Source organism: Diorhabda carinulata, chromosome 8, assembly GCF_026250575.1.
Source record: "Diorhabda carinulata isolate Delta chromosome 8, icDioCari1.1, whole genome shotgun sequence".
NCBI lineage: Eukaryota > Metazoa > Arthropoda > Insecta > Coleoptera > Chrysomelidae > Diorhabda > Diorhabda carinulata.
In genome coordinates this window covers 6,234,955-6,258,586 of record NC_079467.1, presented here as the reverse complement: position 1 = coordinate 6,258,586, position 23,632 = coordinate 6,234,955, and the positions used below count along the sequence as shown (strand labels likewise).

Below are 23,632 nucleotides of genomic sequence, written 5' to 3'. Positions count from 1 at the left end.
TAATCATGATTGATTTTTTGAATAAAATGTTAAAAATGTGTCTTTTGCTTCATTCAACGATGCAATTCAAATGCGCACGTTGGCCGGATGATAGCGAGCGGCGAGGAGAGGGAGCACTCATTCGCACGAGCGGCAGTGTGTAGGTACACTTTGCGCGCTAGTCGGCGCTCAGGCTTGTCGTTTTCAAAATCGGCGTTTGAGACAACCAGCTCATTATTACCCCTCCTAAACACAAGTTTTAAAACCCCCCTCCCCCCCGCCCAGGTTGGGATTCAATGCATTAGGGGAACTTTGAATGAAATGAGACATCATTACATATATTTTAATTTTTAAAACCAATAAAAACATTGTATATAGTTACATTTATCACAAAGATGCCTAACAAAATGTTTATAAAAAACTAACCTTTTCAACTTTGCTGGCAGTTAATATCTTAGGCAGGTGGAATAATAGAGTTGAACGGATAACAAAATTCAAAATAAAATACACTACGTCACAAAATTAACACATTTTTGTATTATTAAAAATTATCATGGCGTTGTGTTAACATTAGAATCTGATAATTTCTCACTCACCTTCATCCTTACACATACATTTTGTACACTTCAACATCGTACTTTGCTGCAATCAAACTTCACCAACTCGAAAGGTTTAATCCTCTCTTCTCGCTATTGAAGCAGTGTTACAACCTCAACGTTGGTATGATGATGAAGTCTTAGTTCATGAGTCGACACTCACAATTATACTGTATGCCGCGCGTTTCGATAAACAAGAAGTGAGTCTTCAGAGACTGGAGGTGTTGGTGTAGTGATATTGTAAACAGTGTGTTCAGTACACAATTCTTAAGAATTGAAAAAATTTTCAAATTCCAAAAAGATTACATTGAAATAGTGTGAATATATTTTTAAAGTTTCTTAATTTAAAGTAAAAATTAAACAAAGTTTTAGATTCAAAAATAAAAAAAATTCATTTAAATCTGAATATCCTTGTTTTACTTCACATCTAGGGTCAATAAAGTTGGCAACTCTAGTACGCCGATTGATCAGGTACTTTAGGATTTTGTGCCCTTGCTTTTTCGTCATAAATCTAACTTTATTTCTTTGAGATTTCTCAATTTTGATTTTTTCTGTCAGCTCAATGCATTTTGAACATTCATCAAATGCCGGTTTGCCAAAACCTATGTTGAAACAACTAAGATAGATGTATCAAAATTTTTTTTAGTTTTTTTAAAGTTAGAGATGCAGTTTCTATTTCCTGGGAGTAATTTTGTACTACTTTAGCCACTTATGTCCCTGTATTAAATTAAAAATGTCTGTTACAGGCTTAAGGGTGAATATGATATCGTGAGAATCTCCAAACTAATCCCAAAACATCATAACACTTTCTCCATCATAGCAAGACGTCGATACAATCTCCTAATGTGGTTATTTTAGAAGAAAACATGACTCATCACTAAACATTACCCCATTGACGTTTTCCTCAGTAATTTTTCGATGGTCTAGGGTTAAAAGGGATACAGAAGAGGTTCAATAGCAAATGAGTTTGACTCCTATCAACCTTCTTTACACCATATGTTGATTATTGCTGGAAACTTCTTGCTGCGCTCAAAGAAGTGCTTATTTACAATGATCGCAGAAGTACCTGGCCAGATTTGGGGTAGTTGCTTAAAAATTACAACTTTATTTGAATGTATACAACTTATGTTTCAAGTTTGAAGACGCCACGTTGTTTAGTAATTGTTTTGCAGCTATTATTAGTGAACGTTTTCAGTGTAGCAAGGTTTAAACGAGGCTGTACGATCTACCAAGACCAGCATCGCGGTGGTCGACCAAATGAGCTGACGACTCCAGAAAAGTTGAAGAAATTACACAAAGCTGAATGAGCATCGGCTGAAAGTGCGCGAGCTAGAAGGCATAATAGGTATTGATGAATGAAAATTTGGACGAGAAAGCTATGCGCAAGATGGGTGCCACGTCTGCTCACAACGGAACAAAATCAACGTCGTGAAGATGTTTCCATCGAAACATGGGTCTATCACTTCACACGCGAAATAAAAGAACAATCAAAACAATTGAGTGAAAAGCAAGAACCGGCTCTGAAGAAGGCAAAGACTATCTTGAAAAAGGAAAAACTATCAACGGCGAGTATTATGCAAACAAAGTGTTGTTTCATCAAGAAAATGCACCAGCTCACACATCTATTATTCCAATGGACAAAATTAATGAATTAAAGTTTGAATTGCTACCTCATGCACCCTATTCACCAGATTTAGCCCCCTAGGATTATTTTCTGTTCCTAGACTTGAAAAAATGGCTCGATAGTCGAAAATTTTCCAACTATGAAGAGGTGATGTTGTCAGTTAATAGCTATTTTGAAGAGTTTGACGATTCTTATTAAAAAAAGAGTATCTAAGTTATTGAACATCGCTGGGAAAATGTGTATGGAGCTAAGAGGAGATTACGTTGAAAATAAATATTTTTTACTAAAATTTTTGTGTTAGGCCAGATATTTCATTTTGACTTCAATAATAATCCCTGAGTATGAAGGCATTTTTTTTATAAATACATATTTTAATTGTAGCTTTCTATTCTATTCTATATTGTAACAATATTATAACAAAAAAAAATTTACCATTGCTGGCATAGAAAATTTGTGTGACGAAAATTAGAAACCGATAGTTCCAGCTTTCCATATACCTAAGAAAAGACATTGTGAAAAAAGATTTTCATTTCATTGGAGCCAACTTAATTTTAATTTTTTATGCGTTAATTTTGCGACCTAGTATATTTGAGAAATGTATAATAATTAATAAAACATGTAAAATTCAATGTGTAATTCATAAAATATTAACATTTAACGTATAAATATTCATAAAATTCAGTGCTGTTTGTTAACATATTTCGAAGATCTTCAGATAGTTCTCTAATCGATAGTGTGATATATTTTCTAAATTATATATGAAATATCTAAATATTTATTTAATGCAATCTATTAATAGATATCGAAGTTTATATGTGAACAAGATACCGTAATACACTACCGAGACAAGGATTTGGGTCACCCCTTAATTTGAAGTTATTTGAGAAATTTACTCAATGTTTCTCGTTTTTTTTTCGGTTGTACGAGGATATATTCAAAAATTCTTAGCCTACTATAGAACCAAAGAAAATTTCAATGTCAAAATATTTTATTACTCAAGATATTCTCCTCTTAATTAGATACATTTGTTACAGCGAACCTGCAACGTCTCTAGACCTTACAGAAAAAATGTTTCTTCTTGATCTGCAAACCAGACCTCCACAGCTTTTATAACCTCCTCGTTGGAAGAAAATATACGAACTTTTCACCTTTTTTTCAGTTGAGAAAAGAGACGATAGTCAGACGGAGCCAAATCTGGTGAATAAGGGGGATGTTCCAGTAATTCAAACCCTGAATCAAGAATTCTTTGCATGGCAACATGAGATATGTGTGCAGGGGCGTTGTCCTGCAAAAACATAACTCCTTTGGATAGTTTTCCGCGTCTTTTCTCTTTAATTTTTTTCCGTAGAGTGTTCAGTTATGTCGAATAGTAATCTCCAGTTATTGTTCTACCCTTATCCACAAAATCAATCATGATTACTACATGGCAATCCCAAAAAACGGAAGCAAGAACTTTTCCAGCAGATTTTTGGACACCTTAGGTTTTGGAGAAGCAGAGTGTCGCCATTCCATCGATTTTTGCTTTGTTTCTGGATCGTAGAAATGTACCCAAGTCTCATCCATAGAAACAATTCGGTTTAAGAAGTAAAAAGTTTTGAAACAAAGATTGCAAACCAGTTGATCTTGCAACAGTTTTTTAATCAAAATAAAACTTGAGCGCACACGGATACGACTCGTAATTAGTATTAAATCGGTGCTAACAGTGAAACGTAATTTTTCAATGTATTCAGACTCAGATGAGGAAGACGCCATTGATTATCATCAATATCGCAGACAACGCAAGGTACAGAGAGAATATTGGATCCATCCATACCCAGACTTTTCGTAGCAGCACGAGAACTGTATCAGACAGATAGAACGTTTATAGCTTTTTATCGTTTGTCGCTAAAAAGCTGTTTTTCCACTTCTCCCACAAATTTGAGATTTAGTTCTTGATCACTCATATTGAAAAAAAATTCAAATGAAACAACACCTTCGACCGCGGAATCATTGTCACGAACAACCGATTATAAACTATTTTCATTCGAGTCACCTCATGTGCGGCTCCACGCTGTTAGACGTTGCCAAATCGTTGCAAGATCAACTGGTTACAAAACATGGGCGACGACGAAGTACTACCGACAAAAAAATTTAAATTTCTAATAATAACTAACAAATTACGGGGTGAATATAATTTTATGCTCGGTATATAAACCATTGCCGTGGCTGTCGAGCTCTTCTTGAAAGAAGTCTGAAACTAACTAACTAACTTTCTGCAAAAGACTTTTCATAAATATAGCTGTTAACTATACAGACCAGTTCATTTATTTGGAACTGAAACTGCTTGTTAAGTTATTTAGTGATTGGATAAAACATTCTAGATTAAATCACCATACCAGCTTGAAACACATTTATAACAAAAAACAAATAAAATTGTTTTAATACTCTTATTGTTTTGCTTGATAAAATTAATTACAAATCAACAGGGTTACATAAATGTAATTTTCTGAAACTATAATAGAAGTATCTACAATTAAAAACGAGTAATAATCTAAACGAAATTAATAAATCAACATTTTACTGATTAGGTTTTGTCCATTGACCTTCTTCACATCTTCGTTTTTAGAATCATTTTCAATTAATTCTTACGAAAAATTGTTGCTTAGTTTTAATTCTGAAACAGTGTTTATTTCTTTTAAATATGTTAATTATAAAATTCATTTGGACATTTATGATCTTTGGCAGAATATTGAATAAGAACTACGAAATTTTCAAATGTTATATCGTGTTCATTTTCATTCCTTTACAGCTAAACTAACTGTAATATTACAAAAATAGTGGGAAACGTTGTGGGAGATCTGGTAATGTATCTATGGAATGGAATTTTGATTTAAACAATGACATGTTACGAAAGTAGTAGGAAATATTATGGAAAACTTGGTAATATAAATGAGGAATGGAAGGTTAAGCTTTACAGTGACTATTAACAAAAAAGTGGAAAACGTTAGTGGAGGTCAGCTGATGGACATTTTACAAGGATAATAAGAAATATGGGAGTTCTAGTGATATATTTAAGATATGGAATTTTGATCTTTATATCTTTACTCAAAAATAGTGGGAAAAATTATAGGAGACCTGTTACTAGATCTAAGGAAAGCTATGTATCCATTTTTAGTGACATACATCAGTACGCTTGTAACATAACTAAGAACTGGAATGTTTACCTTTATAGTGACATGCAAAAATGTGGGAAATTTTATGGGAGACCAGTCAATTGAACTGAGAAATGGAATGTTGACCTTTATAGTGACATGCAAAAATGTGGGAAATTTTATGGGAGACCAGTCAACTGAAGTGAGAAATGGAATGTTGACCTTTATAGTGACATGCAAAAATGTGGGAAATTTTATGGGAGACCAGTCAACTGAAGTGAGAAATGGAATGTTGACCTTGATAGTGACATGCAAAAATGTGGGAAATTTTATGGGAGACCAGTCAACTGAAGTGAGAAATGGAATGTTGACCTTTATAGTGACATGCAAAAATGTGGGAAATTTTATGGGAGACCAGTCAACTGAAGTGAGAAATGGAATGTTGACCTTGATAGTGACATGCAAAAATGTGGGAAATTTTATGGGAGACCAGTCAATTGAACTGAGAAATGGAATGTTGACCTTTATAGTGACATGCAAAAATGTGGGAAATTTTATGGGAGACCAGTCAACTGAAGTGAGAAATGGAATGTTGACCTTGATAGTGACATGCAAAAATGTGGGAAATTTTATGGGAGACCAGTCAACTGAACTGAGAAATGGAATGTTGACCTTTATAGTGACATGCAAAAATGTGAGAATTTTTATGGGAGAACAGTCAACTGAACTGAGAAATGGAATGTTGACCTTTATAGTGACATGCAAAAATGTGGGAATTTTTATGGGAGAACAGTCAACTGAACTGAGAAATGGAATGTTGACCTTTATAGTGACATGCAAAAATGTGGGAATTTTTATGGGAGAACAGTCAACTGAACTGAGAAATGGAATGTTGACCTTTATAGTGACATGCAAAAATGTGGGAAATTTCATGGGAGACCAGTCAACTGAACTGAGAAATGGAATGTTGACCTTTATAGTGACATGCAAAAATGTGGGAAATTTCATGGGAGACCAGTCAACTGAACTGAGAAATGGAATGTTGACCTTTATAGTGACATGCAAAAATGTGGGAATTTTTATGGGAGAACAGTCAACTGAACTGAGAAATGGAATGTTGACCTTTATAGTGACATTCAAAAATGTGGGAATTTTTATGGGAGACCAGTCAACTGAACTGAGAAATGGAATGTTGACCTTGATAGTGACATGCAAAAATGTGGAAAATTTTATGGGAGACCAGTCAACTGAACTGAGAAATGGAATGTTGACCTTTATAGTGACATTCAAAAATGTGGGAATTTTTATGGGAGACCAATCAACTGAACTGAGAAATGGAATGTTGACCTTTATAGTGACATTCAAAAATGTGGGAATTTTTATGGGAGACCAGTCAACTGAACTGAGAAATGGAATGTTGACCTTTATAGTGACATGCAAAAATGTGGGAGATTTTATGGGAGACCAGTTAACTGAACTGAGAAATGGAATGTTGATCTTTATAGTGACATGCAAAAATGTGGGAATTTTTATGGGAGAACAGTCAACTGAACTGAGAAATGGAATGTTGACCTTTATAGTGACATGCAAAAATTTGGGAATTTTTATGGGGGAACAGTCAACTGAACTGAGAAATGGAATGTTGACCTTTATAGTGACATTCAAAAATGTGGGAATTTTTATGGGAGACCAGTCAACTGAACTGAGAAATGGAATGTTGACCTTTATAGTGACATTCAAAAATGTGGGAATTTTTATGGGAGACCAATCAACTGAACTGAGAAATGGAATGTTGACCTTTATAGTGACATTCAAAAATGTGGGAATTTTTATGGGAGACCAGTCAACTGAACTGAGAAATGGAATGTTGACCTTTATAGTGACATGCAAAAATGTGGGAGATTTTATGGGAGACCAGTTAACTGAACTGAGAAATGGAATGTTGATCTTTATAGTGACATGCAAAAATGTGGGAATTTTTATGGGAGAACAGTCAACTGAACTGAGAAATGGAATGTTGACCTTTATAGTGACATGCAAAAATTTGGGAATTTTTATGGGGGAACAGTCAACTGAACTGAGAAATGGAATGTTGACCTTTATAGTGACATTCAAAAATGTGGGAATTTTTATGGGAGACCAGTCAACTGAACTGAGAAATGGAATGTTGACCTTTATAGGGACATGAAAAAATGTGGGATTTTTATGGGAGAACAGTCAACTGAACTGAGAAATGGAATGTTGACCTTTATAGTGACATGCAAAAATGTGGGAAATTTCATGGGAGACCAGTCAACTGAACTGAGAAATGGAATGTTGACCTTTATAGTGACATGCAAAAATGTGGGAAATTTCATGGGAGACCAGTCAACTGAACTGAGAAATGGAATGTTGACCTTTATAGTGACATGCAAAAATGTGGGAATTTTTATGGGAGACCAGTCAACTGAACTGAGAAATGGAATGTTGACCTTGATAGTGACATGCAAAAATGTGGAAAATTTCATGGGAGACCAGTCAACTGAACTGAGAAATGGAATGTTGACCTTTATAGTGACATGCAAAAATGTGGGAATTTTTATGGGAGACCAGTCAACTGAACTGAGAAATGGAATGTTGACCTTGATAGTGACATGCAAAAATGTGGAAAATTTTATGGGAGACCAGTCAACTGAACTGAGAAATGGAATGTTGACCTTTATAGTGACATTCAAAAATGTGGGAATTTTTATGGAAGACCAATCAACTGAACTGAGAAATGGAATGTTGACCTTTATAGTGACATTCAAAAATGTGGGAATTTTTATGGGAGACCAGTCAACTGAAGTGAGAAATGGAATGTTGACCTTGATAGTGACATGCAAAAATGTGGGAATTTTTATGGGAGACCAGTCAACTGAACTGAGAAATGGAATGTTGACCTTTATAGTGACATTCAAAAATGTGGGAATTTTTATGGGAGAACAGTCAACTGAACTGAGAAATGGAATGTTGACCTTTATAGTGACATTCAAAAATGTGGGAATTTTTATGGGAGACCAGTCAACTGAACTGAGAAATGGAATGTTGACCTTGATAGTGACATGCAAAAATGTGGAAAATTTTATGGGAGACCAGTCAACTGAACTGAGAAATGGAATGTTGACCTTTATAGTGACATTCAAAAATGTGGGAATTTTTATGGGAGACCAATCAACTGAACTGAGAAATGGAATGTTGACCTTTATAGTGACATTCAAAAATGTGGGAATTTTTATGGGAGACCAGTCAACTGAAGTGAGAAATGGAATGTTGACCTTGATAGTGACATGCAAAAATGTGGGAAATTTTATGGGAGACCAGTCAATTGAACTGAGAAATGGAATGTTGACCTTTATAGTGACATGCAAAAATGTGGGAAATTTTATGGGAGACCAGTCAACTGAAGTAAGAAATGGAATGTTGACCTTGATAGTGACATGCAAAAATGTGGGAAATTTTATGGGAGAACAGTCAACTGAACTGAGAAATGGAATGTTGACCTTTATAGTGACATGCAAAAATGTGGGAAATTTCATGGGAGACCAGTCAACTGAACTGAGAAATGGAATGTTGACCTTTATAGTGACATGCAAAAATGTGGGAAATTTCATGGGAGACCAGTCAACTGAACTGAGAAATGGAATGTTGACCTTTATAGTGACATGCAAAAATGTGGGAATTTTTATGGGAGAACAGTCAACTGAACTGAGAAATGGAATGTTGAACTTTATAGTGACATGCAAAAATGTGGGAAATTTTATGGGAGACCAGTCAACTGAAGTGAGAAATGGAATGTTGACCTTGATAGTGACATGCAAAAATGTGGGAAATTTTATGGGAGACCAGTCAATTGAACTGAGAAATGGAATGTTGACCTTTATAGTGACATGCAAAAATGTGGGAAATTTTATGGGAGACCAGTCAACTGAAGTGAGAAATGGAATGTTGACCTTTATAGTGACATGCAAAAATGTGGGAAATTTTATGGGAGACCAGTCAACTGAAGTGAGAAATGGAATGTTGACCTTGATAGTGACATGCAAAAATGTCGGAAATTTTATGGGAGACCAGTCAACTGAACTGAGAAATGGAATGTTGACCTTTATAGTGACATGCAAAAATGTGGGAATTTTTATGGGAGAACAGTCAACTGAACTGAGAAATGGAATGTTGACCTTTATAGTGACATGCAAAAATGTGGGAATTTTTATGGGAGAACAGTCAACTGAACTGAGAAATGGAATGTTGACCTTTATAGTGACATGCAAAAATGTGGGAATTTTTATGGGAGAACAGTCAACTGAACTGAGAAATGGAATGTTGACCTTTATAGTGACATGCAAAAATGTGGGAAATTTTATGGGAGACCAGTCAATTGAACTGAGAAATGGAATGTTGAACTTTATAGTGACATGCAAAAATGTGGGAAATTTTATGGGAGACCAGTCAACTGAAGTGAGAAATGGAATGTTGACCTTTATAGTGACATGCAAAAATGTGGGAAATTTTATGGGAGACCAGTCAACTGAAGTGAGAAATGGAATGTTGACCTTGATAGTGACATGCAAAAATGTGGGAAATTTTATGGGAGACCAGTCAATTGAACTGAGAAATGGAATGTTGACCTTTATAGTGACATGCAAAAATGTGGGAAATTTTATGGGAGACCAGTCAACTGAAGTGAGAAATGGAATGTTGACCTTGATAGTGACATGCAAAAATGTGGGAAATTTTATGGGAGAGCAGTCAACTGAACTGAGAAATGGAATGTTGACCTTTATAGTGACATGCAAAAATGTGGGAATTTTTATGGGAGAACAGTCAACTGAACTGAGAAATGGAATGTTGACCTTTATAGTGACATGCAAAAATGTGGGAATTTTTATGGGAGAACAGTCAACTGAACTGAGAAATGGAATGTTGAACTTTATAGTGACATGCAAAAATGTGGGAAATTTTATGGGAGACCAGTCAACTGAAGTGAGAAATGGAATGTTGACCTTTATAGTGACATGCAAAAATGTGGGAATTTTTATGGGAGAACAGTCAACTGAACTGAGAAATGGAATGTTGAACTTTATAGTGACATGCAAAAATGTGGGAAATTTTATGGGAGACCAGTCAATTGAACTGAGAAATGGAATGTTGACCTTTATAGTGACATGCAAAAATGTTGGAATTTTTATGGGAGAACAGTCAACTGAACTGAGAAATGGAATGTTGACCTTTATAGTGACATGCAAAAATGTGGGAATTTTTATGGAGGAACAGTCAACTGAACTGAGAAATGGAATGTTGACCTTTATAGTGACATTCAAAAATGTGGGAATTTTTATTGGAGACCAATCTACTGAACTGAGAAATGGAATGTTGACCTTTATAGTGACATGCAAAAATGTGGGAGATTTTATGGGAGACCAGTCAACTGAACTGAGAAATGGAATGTTGACCTTTATAGTGACATGCAAAAATGTGGGAATTTTTATGGGAGAACAGTCAACTGAACTGAGAAATGGAATGTTGACAATTTGCAGAAACAACAGGAAATATTATGGGGGCTCTGGAAATATATTTGAAATATGGAATTTTGAACTTTACATTGACATATATCAAAAAGAGTAAGAAACATAAGAGACCTCTAACTATATCTAAGGATATCTATGTATCCATTTTTAGTGACATACATCAGTACGAAATATTATGGGAGAGCTTGTAACATAACTGAGGAATGGAATGTTGACCTTTATAGTGACATACAAAAAAGTGGGAAATTTTATGGGAGACCAGCCAATAGAATTGTGAAATGGAATGTTGACATTTAATAGAAACAACAAGAAATATTATGGGAGCCTTGGTAATAAACCTGATAAACTGAGTTTTCATCTTTATAGTGACATGATACAAAACTAGTAGGCAATATTATGGGAGGCCTGTTAATATAACTAAGGAATGCAAGGTTTTCATTTTAAGTCGCATACAATAGCAGAAAATATTAAGGGAGTTACAGAAAAAGTAGAAAACGTTATGGGAGGCTAGATAATATAACTGAGAAATAGTCGTGATATCTCGAAAATATAAGGATTCGGGAATCATGGTAATATAACTAAAGATATTTTTATTTTTAGTGATATACAATAGGGAGGACGTGGTAATATAAATAAGGAATCAAATTTTAATCTTTACGGTTAGTGACAATGTAGAACTAATGTTATTGTTCTCAATATGTCAAGAGATATTCATGAAGATATGATAAATACATTCCAAAGTCATTTTTCATGTAAAAACCAATTTAAACTAGCAATAGTGACGGATTTATATATAATCCAGGGTTCAGCTGCAAGGTAGATAAAGAATTATGTTAGATAGTGATAATGTATTGGATGTTGTAAGAAAGAATTCTGTGATGAATGTGAATACACAAAAAAATTTAAAAGGTATTCTAATTTAAACCTTTGGCAAATAATTAGAAGAAGAAAAATGTTCAATATATGAGCAATAAATGGACTTATTTCCAGAAATAAATACAGATCACTTTTCATTCTTTGGTGTTTACTATTTCCGGGGAAAAATTATTTAAAAACAGTTTGCATTAGTGGTCTTTTTCTAGCTTGGATTGGTTTATAAGAATGTTGATAGACAGTGGCCAACCTCCAATGTTCAGGATAGTCCTCCCTCTTCTTCTTCTGTAAAGAAAAAGGTGGTGCTAAGCTATCAATGACATAATTCCTGACCATATATGGATTTTTGGGTTTAGGAACATTGAGGTGGTAGCTACGTCTACTTACTATTTTATTGGGTACGCCGGCCTTAAACGCCATCTTGTACTCGCTTTTTGGCCTATTTTCAGTCAAAGAAACTTTTCGCATTTCGCACGCCATGCAGAATTTATTGTGAGGATATTTGATGTATTTTTTTCGTTTTTCATCAATACATTCCTCTAAATTCTGAATACTTCGATGAAGATTTTTATTATCTTTCGAAGTATTCGAGTTTCCGTCAGGTTCATTCAAGTTATAAGCACTTTTAGCTCTTGACTTGGCACTTACATTGCTAGATTTTGAGTCTATTGAGATTTTGTCGCCTTCAAAAGCACTTTTAGCTCGTTTTTTACTATCGGAATTATTAGAACCGCTACTGATGCTTTCGCGAGAGCTTCGTTTTGATCTATGGAAGAAAAACTCTTTTTCTTCATTTCCTTTTTCACTGTGCTCAAAAACAGCACCACAGCTATGTAAACCATCACATTTTATATTGGCTTCTTCCTCTTTAGGGGTATGAACAAGACTAAATACAGCCGGAGCCGCTGATCCATTTGAACCGTCAATATGTTTCGTTCTATCTGGTTCATCCTTCGGATTTTCTGGAGTCAAATCCCAGCAGATTGCTAAATCCATAGGAGTGACTTTGGCTTGTCGTATGAACCGCCATTTTCTGTCAAAACTACAGATACTTTCGTCTTTAGGCGGACCAGATGTTTTGGGTCGATATATTTTGAGTTTTGTACATCTTGTAGGACCATAACCTGGATAACCTTTCCAACCAACTCCTGTAAATTATAATTTGCATATAAATCAACGCTATATACATATATATATATATATATATATATATATATATATATATATATATATATATATATATATATATATATATATATATATATATCATACCAGTGGCAAAATGTTCATCCTGTCCTTCTGAAACCTTTCCCTGTCTTTGCATTACCATTCTCCTATATATAGCATCAGTTAAAGTATCTGGTAGAGGATTATGTTCCAGATTTTCCTTATGTAGCTTCTTTGCTAAATTGAAATTTGAAATAGCAGCCAATATAGGAGACAAAACTCTATCTTTCTTTGATGCAGAAGCCTGTCTAAGTGGTTGTACCTCCACCATTTGTTTATGAATTTTGTAAAATTCCTCTACTTCTTTATTCAGGTCAGATTTAGTTTCTGGTAGTTTAGAAAAATCTTCTCGTACCCTTGGAAAACCCTTCGGTGAAAGTTCTTCTGCCGGAAGTACTTGGTTGATGACTAACCCATCGCAATTGGAATACTGTTGGTGTTTTTCTGTGAAGTCCCCAGGAGTGTATGGAGCTGCTGGAGGTGGAGTGTTGTTAATGTTAACATTTTCCTTGTTTTCTTCCTGTTAATAGATATGTCATATAATAATAATCTAATATTAAATTCACACCACAATGCTTCATCAACTTAAGGTAATATTGTTGAAGATTAAATTTGTATGAAAAACAAACACATATATTGTAACGCACGAGATTTATAACTTTCTGTTTGAAATTTAGATATTTTTCTGGATTCATCTATTTGTGAACTTCTTCTCGTGCGCTATTTTTACAGCCAATTCTTTCTCGAAGTTAAGAACACTTCAGAGAAATCAATAATTGCGTTATCATATAGGTAAAAACCAAGTTATAAAGGAAAAAATAGTGATACCTACAGCAGTCAGTACAATATTTTGAAATTCGCAAATATGTCAAAATGGATAATTTTGGAATAAAAATCTGACCACCTGCTTTGCTTTTCCTGAGCCGAGACAAATATTAGTTATCAAGGCCCCAAGATATTTGAATTGGTAGCACACATGAAAGCGATATTCTCTGGCGTGGAACGTGGTTTGGGAGGTCGAGGTTCTCCTTACCGTTTCTCATATACATGTTTTTTTGTTCATTTATTTTGAGTCCTCTTGCTTCAGCTGCTCGCTCGAACTCCTCAACCGCTCGTGAAAGAGTCGAAGTGGTTCATACCATGATGTTAACATCATCCACATAGGCAAGGTGCTGTGTGAGCCTATTGCAAATAGTTGTTCCGGGATACGTTTGAATGCTCCTTGTGGCACCTTCCAGTGTTATCGCTAGTGAGTCTCCTTGACGCAAACTACTCTGCCAGAGGCGTTCCTCTTTGTCATTCTAATCATACGCACCAGTTTCTTTGAGACGCCAAACCTCACCAGGTCCTCATACATCTGGTGTCTGAGGATCCTGTCATACGCCTGGTGGAAGTCAATGAAGAGGTGGTGAAGATCGACATTGTACTCGCAGCTTTTCTCTAAGGTCTGACGGAACGTAAATTTGTGATCAAAAGTGGAATGGTTACGGCGGAAACCGCACTGATACTCACCTACCTCTTTCTTCATGTACTCTATCAGCTTTTGGTTCAACCAGCAGGTAAGTATTTTGTAGCCTGTACACAGCAAAGCGGTGCCTTCGTAATATAATAAACAGATCATCTTATCTCCTTTCTTGTAGATAGAGCAGTTTCTTGCAATGCTCTACTCATCTGGCATCTCTTCAGTGTTCCAAATTAAGAGAATTAGTTCCATTCATCCCCCTACCGCATTCATTGTTGTCTAATTTTTGTCTCACAACAATTATTATTAAATATAAAACCAATAATATTTTGTGTATTTTTATTTGAAATAAAACCAAAAATGATATTGAACTGTTTTTTTTATTGACTCAGATCTATCAAAATATGAAATTATTATCTTCAAACGTCATAATCATTCCTCTCAAAGTCGCTGTTGTCTTGATCATCAATTTTGTCTTCTGTTTCCAATTTTTTATAGAAGTCATGGTAGACTAACGGAATAGTGTCTTTTGTACAGAGTTTTAATCTTGTAATTTTTCTTTGTTGATCTTGGGTTTGGCGTTGTATAGCTGTGGTATATTATCATTGCTAGTTTGATTCCGAAGCCGTTGTCGCTGTGTATTTAGTGATTGGAAGTGATTATTTAGTGTTTCTTGCGATACTGGAACCATTTAACTTTTAGCTACTTTACTTTTTCCTCATTTTCGGACAATGTTTTGTTTGTTATAACTTGGCTACTGAAATGTTGAATGTCAAAAAATCTGTATGTGCCATTCCAACAACCTTATATGGTTTCCTGATCTTAGTTGTCTACCTCGAGCCTCTATGGTGGAGTGTACAGTATCACACTCCATCTCAGAGCTGCCCTGAGTCCATAAACTTTTGGTTTATCATCGTTATGGGCATCTGTTCAACAGCTCATAAAAACATTGCAGACACAATTGCATTACGATTTTGGACGGATGTAGTGTCAGAATAATAGGAAATTTCATTCTTTTCTCCCAATGAAACTAATTGTTTCCACAAACAAGTAGAAATTTCTGATGCTCTCTTTGAACCAGTACCTTCGTGCCACATGGTGGGTATTTTCTCTTACTGCTACTCCGACAATAGTGAAAATCAACTACAGACATGGATTTGATGTGGTTCCTAATTATGTTTCTAATTTCTTCTGATTTTTTGTTGGGGGACTATTTTTTACCTCTATGATTGATATTCACAACCGCTGTAGGAGACATTTTTTCATTCGCTGTCCAAACCTTTTTTTCTAAAATGTCATGGGTCCCCAAAAAGAATCTTTTACACAACTATATCAAGGTAAGCTTGCGTCTGTTAGTACCTCCTATGAACCTTCTTTTTACACAGAAATACATTGCACACTTTTATCAACCACATTCTTCTTTATTCGATCCTGTAGCGTACTGAAGGATATGCCCAATGGTTGATCGTAGAGAATTTCCAACACTAATGGCTTCAAGAGCTTTTTCGAACTCCTCTTTTATCCATTTTCCTTTCGTTGTGGTTCTTTCCCTGTGTCGCGGCATCCACTTAAGTATAAAAATAAGTGGATAATGAGACATTATTTCACAAACACACTAATAATAATATGTCTTATTATTCCATACGGGGTAATACCGGCCACTCACCGGTATTACCCGGTTAGAATTATTGCCATAACCCCAAAATATGAAAGCAGTTTCTTTTGTTTTTCACGCAAAACGTGAATAACTTTCACAAAATCTAACGAACACATGGGATACGATAGTAAATGTATAGTAATGAACTTTACAAAATATATTCAATGGTATAAATCACTTTAAGCTTACCATCAACTAATTTTTTGATTTTATAACAACACGTCCGTACGTTTGCACAGCTGTCAAACTCAATACGCGCGATTCAAAATGGCGCCGCTTGGTAAATAAGTTTACTTGTCCCCATACTAGATGGCAACATTAGTAGCAATGGCAGAATGTTTTTGTAAGTTTAAGATTTTAACGTGACCGGAATTGCTCACTGACCACCATTCCCCCATCTCACCCTATTCACGTGAAGGAAGACTTCCACCGTTTCTACTTTAGTAAGGAAGAAGCAATGCTTCCATCGATCAATGTTTATTCGCGAAAATTACTAAGTGGGCGACATCTGTGGATTTTCTTTCAAACTTTAATAGAGGTGAACAACAAAGCCAGAATATAAACTAATTCTGCTATAAACAAATTGTAAAATAGTGTATCTGTTTAAAGTGCTTTTCTGAGATAAAAACAACCACATATCCATAAGGTGCACTTCGAGAACAAGTCTGTAAATACAAACTTTTAATAGTTTTTGAATTTGTTCCTTCTATGACACATAATACTATATGTCCCGCTTTAAAAACCTTCTTTTAGTGGTCTGCTTCTGTCTCCAATATATTCCATGATGTTCAAAAGGGTTACTTCAATTTTCATATTTTTAGACCGATTCTTAAACACAATTTTTTGTTCAAACCACACAAACACATTTAGGAAACAACGGACATTACAAAAATAAAGAAAATTCTACTAAAATCACTGAAAGCACATAAAAAAATTGAACAGCATCAAACACCCTTCTAGATTGTGTTGTTCACCGCTATTGAAGCCAAATTTAGCGCCATCTAGTGACACATGATTTTCGCCAATAATAGTTACGTAGTACGTAGTGTATATATTGTAGAATGTTTTACCTTATTTTCAGTTTCCAAGACGGGTTTAATCGATTCTGTAGTTTTGTCACTACTTTTCTCTTCTTTTGTTTCGTTTTTTAAGAGTCCATTGAGCTGCAATGCTGAGAAATCAATAGTTTGGAAATTCAGTTGTCTTGTATAACAATTTTTAACTTACCAGTCTTTTTATCAATTTTTTTAGGGAGGTTCCAAGTTCCTACAAAATTTCCCCAAGGGTTGCTATTACTTCTACGAATTTCTGGTAGTAGGTGACCTCTATCGTTGGAAATAACTTTAGTCTTTCCTGTTCTTTTTTGAGGCTTATTGACATTCAGTTTAGGTACTTCCCAGTTTTTCAACACCTTCGGTTTAAATGTCTGCTCAAACTAAACAAAACCATAAATTATTGAAATGAACAAATTAACTATTACATATCTTCCTTTTTGCCCTAAACTGTCCAGAGAATATTATCAACCACACTCTTTTAAAAAAACTGTAATCCAAAAATGGTATAAGTATAATTAAGAGTGATAAGTATGAACGAATTTGAAAAAACCAAAAAAACAACTTTACAATTTTTATAAATAAATATTTAGCTATGGTAGCAGATTATATTACAAAAATTATCATTAACAATGTACAAACTACTATTTTTTTGCAACTTTTTCTTTTCTCTTCTTTATATGTTTTTTAACTTTAGTTTTCCTTTTTTCAGCTTGTGCTTCTTTGATAGCCTTTTTTCTAGCTTTCTTTTCATCTAACGTTTCATGTTTAGGCCTGGAACAATCTTTAAATTTGCTTTCTTCTTCATCAGATCCATCATCACTATTTATGTCATCAGAGCTTTCTTCTGAACTTTTACTTTCCAAGATTTCTGGCTTTTGAATGGTTCCACTAAGATCAGATTTTAAACCAACCAGAGTCTTATAAATCAAACTTTCAGTGGTGCCTGCTTTTGCTTGGTTTATATCTCTTTCAGCATCAATTACTTCAGTTAGCCTTTTTGGAATATATGCTTGTTTAAAAACTTCTTCCTCTATCTGAAATGAATGAAATTACAATTAAAACATTTTATAGCGAGTCAAACTTTTACAAATGACAATGACCTTCAATCACACCTGGTTCGGTTTTTTGCTGATAAGGACAACAATTTTATGAGCGTGGAATCATGAATCTGGAAGAAAGATGGCAGAAGGTCATTGAGCAAAATGGAAAATATATAATTGATTAAAAACTATTTGTTAAAAAAAGTGTTTTATTTTATAATACAAAACCAAAATACTTTATCGCCAATCCAATAGCTAGAAAGCAGAATTTCAAATAAACTAGGAAAAAGAACATGTATCATACTCGACAGTTTCATATGAAAAGAGAGAGAAAAATCAAACTCTATGGCAATCTTTTTGAAATGCCACAAAAATGGAGTATACGAAAAGCTTTGTCAAATTGGTTTAAATAACAAATTCCAAACAATGAATTAATTCTTAAACAGAAAGTAATTTTGCTTAAGTTTTTTAGTGAGTCATGATAATAAGTAGTGAATTTCCATGTTGATGAAGGTGATGTAAATTAATAGTTGTCACCAAAGTAATAAATATTATATGAAAACAATATAATGCGACACCTGATCAAGGACAACTTCACAGATCACAGAAGCAAATTGTCTTGAAGGATGATTATCCAATAAGAGACTAATAATCATAGTTACAGGAAGTATGGCAGGTTCTTATTTAAGTTATTGGGAGACACGCCACTAATACATCAACACAATCACAAGATGATTATCAACCAAATTTAAAGCAAACAATAAGAAAGTTTTACTTCTGATGGTTAAGTATCCTATTCATCCAACTGCTACTAATCTAAAATACATTGAAGTTTATTCTTATCACTAAATGTTAATTTGTAATGCAACCTATGGATCAAGATGTAATAAAATCTCATTATAGAAGACTGCAAATGTTACAATAAAATACTGACACATGATACCCTAGTTAACAATTTCAGAGACAAAGGTTTTGAAGAGCTCTTAGGAATATCTTCATAAAATGTTACTTATGATGATGAAGATAACAATATTTTCTTTGGTCCAATTAGTTCTAAAAGTGACCTGATTTATTCAATCCTAAAACAGAGGTAGGTAGATAGATAATTTCATTGCCATCTGTGCCACAGCTACTGGGGGGGGGGGTAATTATGTTGTACAAGATGCTCAAGAAAAAAATAACTAACAGAAAGACTCATAACGCAGTTTAAATGGTAGTCTCCAACGCTGTTAGTATATTAAAAAAGATTTTCATTTTTAATCAATAGTTTTACATGATTTGCTGATTATAATAAATTCCAAAATGTGTATGCCTGATAGAACTGTACCAAGAAAACTAAAATAACAGATTTTCAGTTTCATTTTTTACTCGACTCTATATTTTTATTGTTAATATATATAGATTTATATGTACCTACATATACAATAGTACTACTTCATTAAAAAATCTTCAATCTTTCTTTTCTGTCTTATCTGCGTCTTGTCAGCAAGTGGGACAAGTGTGATTGAAAGTAACTGTGTCTAGATAGTAGTTGGGTAAGTTCACCTCCCTGTGATTTCTCTCTATCCAGCCTTTGACATATGGTGATAGGAGAGCAGTGCATATACCTTATTGATCTGTATCATATCTTTGCTGCCATTAGTTCATAGTCACGAGTATTTCTTTGTTCACGATTCTAGCTGATGATGATTTCATTGGCATTTCTCTCCTTATTTTCTGGTATAAAACAAGATCGGAAAATTAACACTCGAGAATATTGTATGGATTATGATCATAAAAGAAGAGAGCTGAGATGCTGTAGCTGAGTACGCAGACACAATTTCAAGGAATGAAGAAACGGCTTAGTTTGGTGTATGATCTACTGACTTTAGCAACAGCTAAAGAGATCACTGAATGAATGAACAGAGCAAATGCAAATCAAGCCAAGAACAGCTATTCCGTGGAATGCTAACAAGGGTCCAGAATGGAAACTTCCAAGGACTTTAGGTTAAAGAGGAAGAGTTTTAATATGATTTACAAGTGTAGTATACCCCCGCACATTTTCCTTTTCTCTCAAAAAAAACTTCATCAAAAAATAATACACTGAATATCACTGTTGCTATGACTATTTCTTTTTATAACTAATATGTGCTGTAGAGGGTTAATTAACCCCCTGTCAAAATTTTACTAGTAAAGAGCTTTGTCAAAGTAGAATTTTGAAAATAAAGTTCAATATGAGCAGACAGAAAAAACAATAAGAGGAAAATATTTGCTGAAAAAACTTGGGAAAAGTGATTTTTTCATGACATCTGCAAATAAATTATTTTCTACAGTATTTAATTAGTATTAGTCAAGCATTTAATTATTGAGTCTATAATTTCCTACCAATGATAGTGTTTTGCTGAGAAAACTCTGAAAAAGTAATTTTTTTCATGACGTCTTTCAGTGAAAGTTTTTTACTCTCTGAAAACAAAAGTCATCAATACCATGCAAAAATAGGAAAAATTTTTTTGCCAAAAAAAATTATGTCTATTGCAATATTTGATCTTATTAAAGAACATGGCCTGTGAATATCTTGTAGATAGTACAAAAATGGATTGTAATGCAATCAATAAATTTATAAACAAATAGTATTTGTACCTGTTCACTAGAAGTAGGATCTGGTTTATCAGCTGCCTTTTCAGCTAAAGTATCTAAGCAAGCTTCCATATTATTCTCAGTAATACTAGGATCTGTGATGAAATCAAATAATTCCTTGATACTGAGTGTAGCTACCTCCTTCTTTTTGAAAAAGTCTGTGATGTTAGTGCAATCTTTCCTTAAGAATTCAAGAGCATGGGGATGATCATGTTCAACAGATTGAGAAACATCAATAATGAAAATTTGTCCATTTTGATATAGCATGTTGAATTCAGACAAATCAGCATGAACTAATTTACATTTATTGTACATTTTCCACATCATAACTATGACTTCCCTATAAGCTTCTCTTGCTTTTGATTGACTAAGTTCAACATCTTTAAGTTTAGGAGCTGGCCACCCTAAAAAATATACTCTGTCATATATTTTATGATTATTTATTATAATTTGACTATTTCATTGAGACTTACCTTCTTTTCCAATAAAAGTCATTAATAACACATGCGATCTCAGTAGAATGGGTTCAGGTACATTTAAACCATTAGAATGCATACGAAATAAATTTCTCATTTCTTTCTCTGCCCAGGTTCGTACCATTTTTCTTGGATTATGTTTACAATAACCATGTCTAAACCTGAATTCACCACTAACATATTTATCTCTATCTTTAAATACTAGAATTGAAGTTTTATAAACTTTGATAGCATAATCTTGATCAGTTTTTGAGGAAGCATGATATACATTAGCTTCTTTTCCTGTAGAAATGCAACCATTTACTTCTGATATTATATTTCTATTTAATAGTTTAAATAATATCATTCTTGTCCTGGGATCCATAACTTGTTCCGCAGTAGCTCTATCATGCTTATCTTTGGTACGATTTCTCTCATTTTCAACACGTTTCTGATTTGCTAATAATAAATTGGTTGTGTGTTGCGGGAGGGAATTCACTTCATACTTTTCAACGTTTATTTTGTGTGTATATTTTTTGAATAAATTTTCATTTGGTTGAAAGTTGTTTACTTTAACTGAAGTTTTTTGTTGATTAGAGTGGCTTGACTGATGTTCAAAGTACTCTTCGTCACTGTCATAATCTAAATTTTCTTCATCTTCAAAATAATTTTGATCTTCATCAGATTCTATTTTTACGTTCTCAAGTTTTTGACACTCTTCTTCAGCGTCGCAAAATAATTCATCTTCTGTTAGACTCGTCATTTTGGAAATCCACTTTTTCACACATGCAACAGATTTATAAATTATAAAAACATGCCACTTTTTAGGTTAATGGAATGTAGGAAAAGGTAGGTTATGAAATAGAGATGCAATAGTTATTTCAAATATTTAGCCTTGATTCTCGTATGCAGCTACAATATTTTAGAGCATTATTAGAAAGAAATTAATTAAAATAATCAAAATGTTATTTTAAAGACAGGTAAAAATTTGAGGTTTCGTCCTGTTGCGGTTTTTATCAAAATATGACATTGACAACTTGCAAAATTATATTGTTTAATAGATAAACCTACGACATGAATATCAAAGTTTTAACCACAAAATTTTTTTCCTGTTTTCAGTTGTTAATTTTCAAAAATAAGTAAAAGCTATCAATTGAATTTTTTAGTTCCATTCATATTCATGAATTTTTTAAATTCCATAGTAGTTGGACAGGGCCGGCCTAGGGAACCATTTTGCGAACTCGTAACATTAATGTCAATATTTCAAATATGCTACCAGTTTTATCAATCAGTTCCAGTTTTTGAGGTTTGAAAAAACTGACCGATCTCATGTAAGACCGAAACCTTTCAAAGGAAACAACTAAAATACTTGCATCCAGATGCATCCAGAATTATAAGGAGTTAGTTTATCCAGGTACTTATTACGTGAGGTACGAAAGCTCGGTTCTCGGTGGTCAATATAAATTAGTAATGGTGAATTAGGTAGCGGCGGCTTCTCAATAAGTGCATAGGTGCACCTTCAATTTTAATGCATCTCTTTAAAAAAACTAATTTAATTCTGTCCTCCCATTATTTTAATAATTATTTTTATTTAGAAAACAAAACTCCAAATCTCAAGACATTAAAATTGACTCGAAAATCAAGCTGTCCGCTCTGTCCAGTATCAATCGCGATATGTTAGTTCACTCCACATCGGAATATTAGATCTGATTGGTCCATCCCATGCCCCCCATAGCCTAGAGCGATGTTCGAAATTTATATTAATCTGTGTGCACATGAAATCAGTGCACACGGATGGTCGTGAATGTGATAATCGGTGTCGAAACGGGAATTTTGATAAAATGGTGAACATTAGTGTGCAATATTTCAATAGAAGAAAAAATTAAGTGTTGGGCGTCTGAAACCAATTACGATTATAATTACCTAAATGCAAAAGTCGCCAATATAAACATATTTTTAAAATAGAAACTTATAAATAAACTAACTGGTTGTGTGAGTGTGATGAGATAAATAGTCTTTACTGCTTTCCGTTTGTATTATTTGGAAACGACGAGACATCAACACCACCTAAATTCAGCGATTATGATTTTTTTAATAAGAATAAATTGAAGACAGAAAAGAAAATAATATACACAAGATCAGATTTTAAAGAAGTTTCAAGCTACCTCTTAAAGTTTTAATTCAAATTTAAAGTACATTTTCCAGAGACGTCTTTAGTGCTTCAAGCAATATTTACGATTTTCATAACAATCGCGATAGGAGAACGTTGTTTTTCCACATTAAAACGACCTAACCAAGTGCCTGCTACTTTACCTCATTGGACCAAGACTATTCTCTGCGTTGAATATAAGAGCCTCAACTCGCGGCATTT

The 23,632-nt window shown here is 33.9% G+C and overlaps 2 protein-coding genes across 2 annotated transcripts; both read right to left on the bottom strand.

The window, feature by feature from the left end:
- Positions 1-4,780: 4,780 nt before the first annotated feature.
- On the bottom strand, positions 4,781-17,774 carry LOC130897412 (uncharacterized). Its single transcript, XM_057806249.1, has 6 exons — positions 17,763-17,774; positions 17,323-17,530; positions 17,166-17,266; positions 13,022-13,496; positions 12,137-12,897; positions 4,781-4,852 (listed from the first exon to the last, which is right to left on the bottom strand). Exons 1-6 carry the CDS (start codon positions 17,772-17,774, stop codon positions 4,847-4,849), a joined length of 1,563 nt encoding a protein of 520 aa, XP_057662232.1. The 3' UTR covers positions 4,781-4,846.
- On the bottom strand, positions 17,720-22,416 carry LOC130897322 (serine/threonine-protein kinase RIO1). Its single transcript, XM_057806106.1, has 3 exons — positions 21,280-22,416; positions 20,810-21,210; positions 17,720-18,184 (listed from the first exon to the last, which is right to left on the bottom strand). Exons 1-3 carry the CDS (start codon positions 22,022-22,024, stop codon positions 17,792-17,794), a joined length of 1,539 nt encoding a protein of 512 aa, XP_057662089.1. The 5' UTR covers positions 22,025-22,416; the 3' UTR covers positions 17,720-17,791.
- Between the last annotated feature and the right edge of the window lie 1,216 nt (positions 22,417-23,632).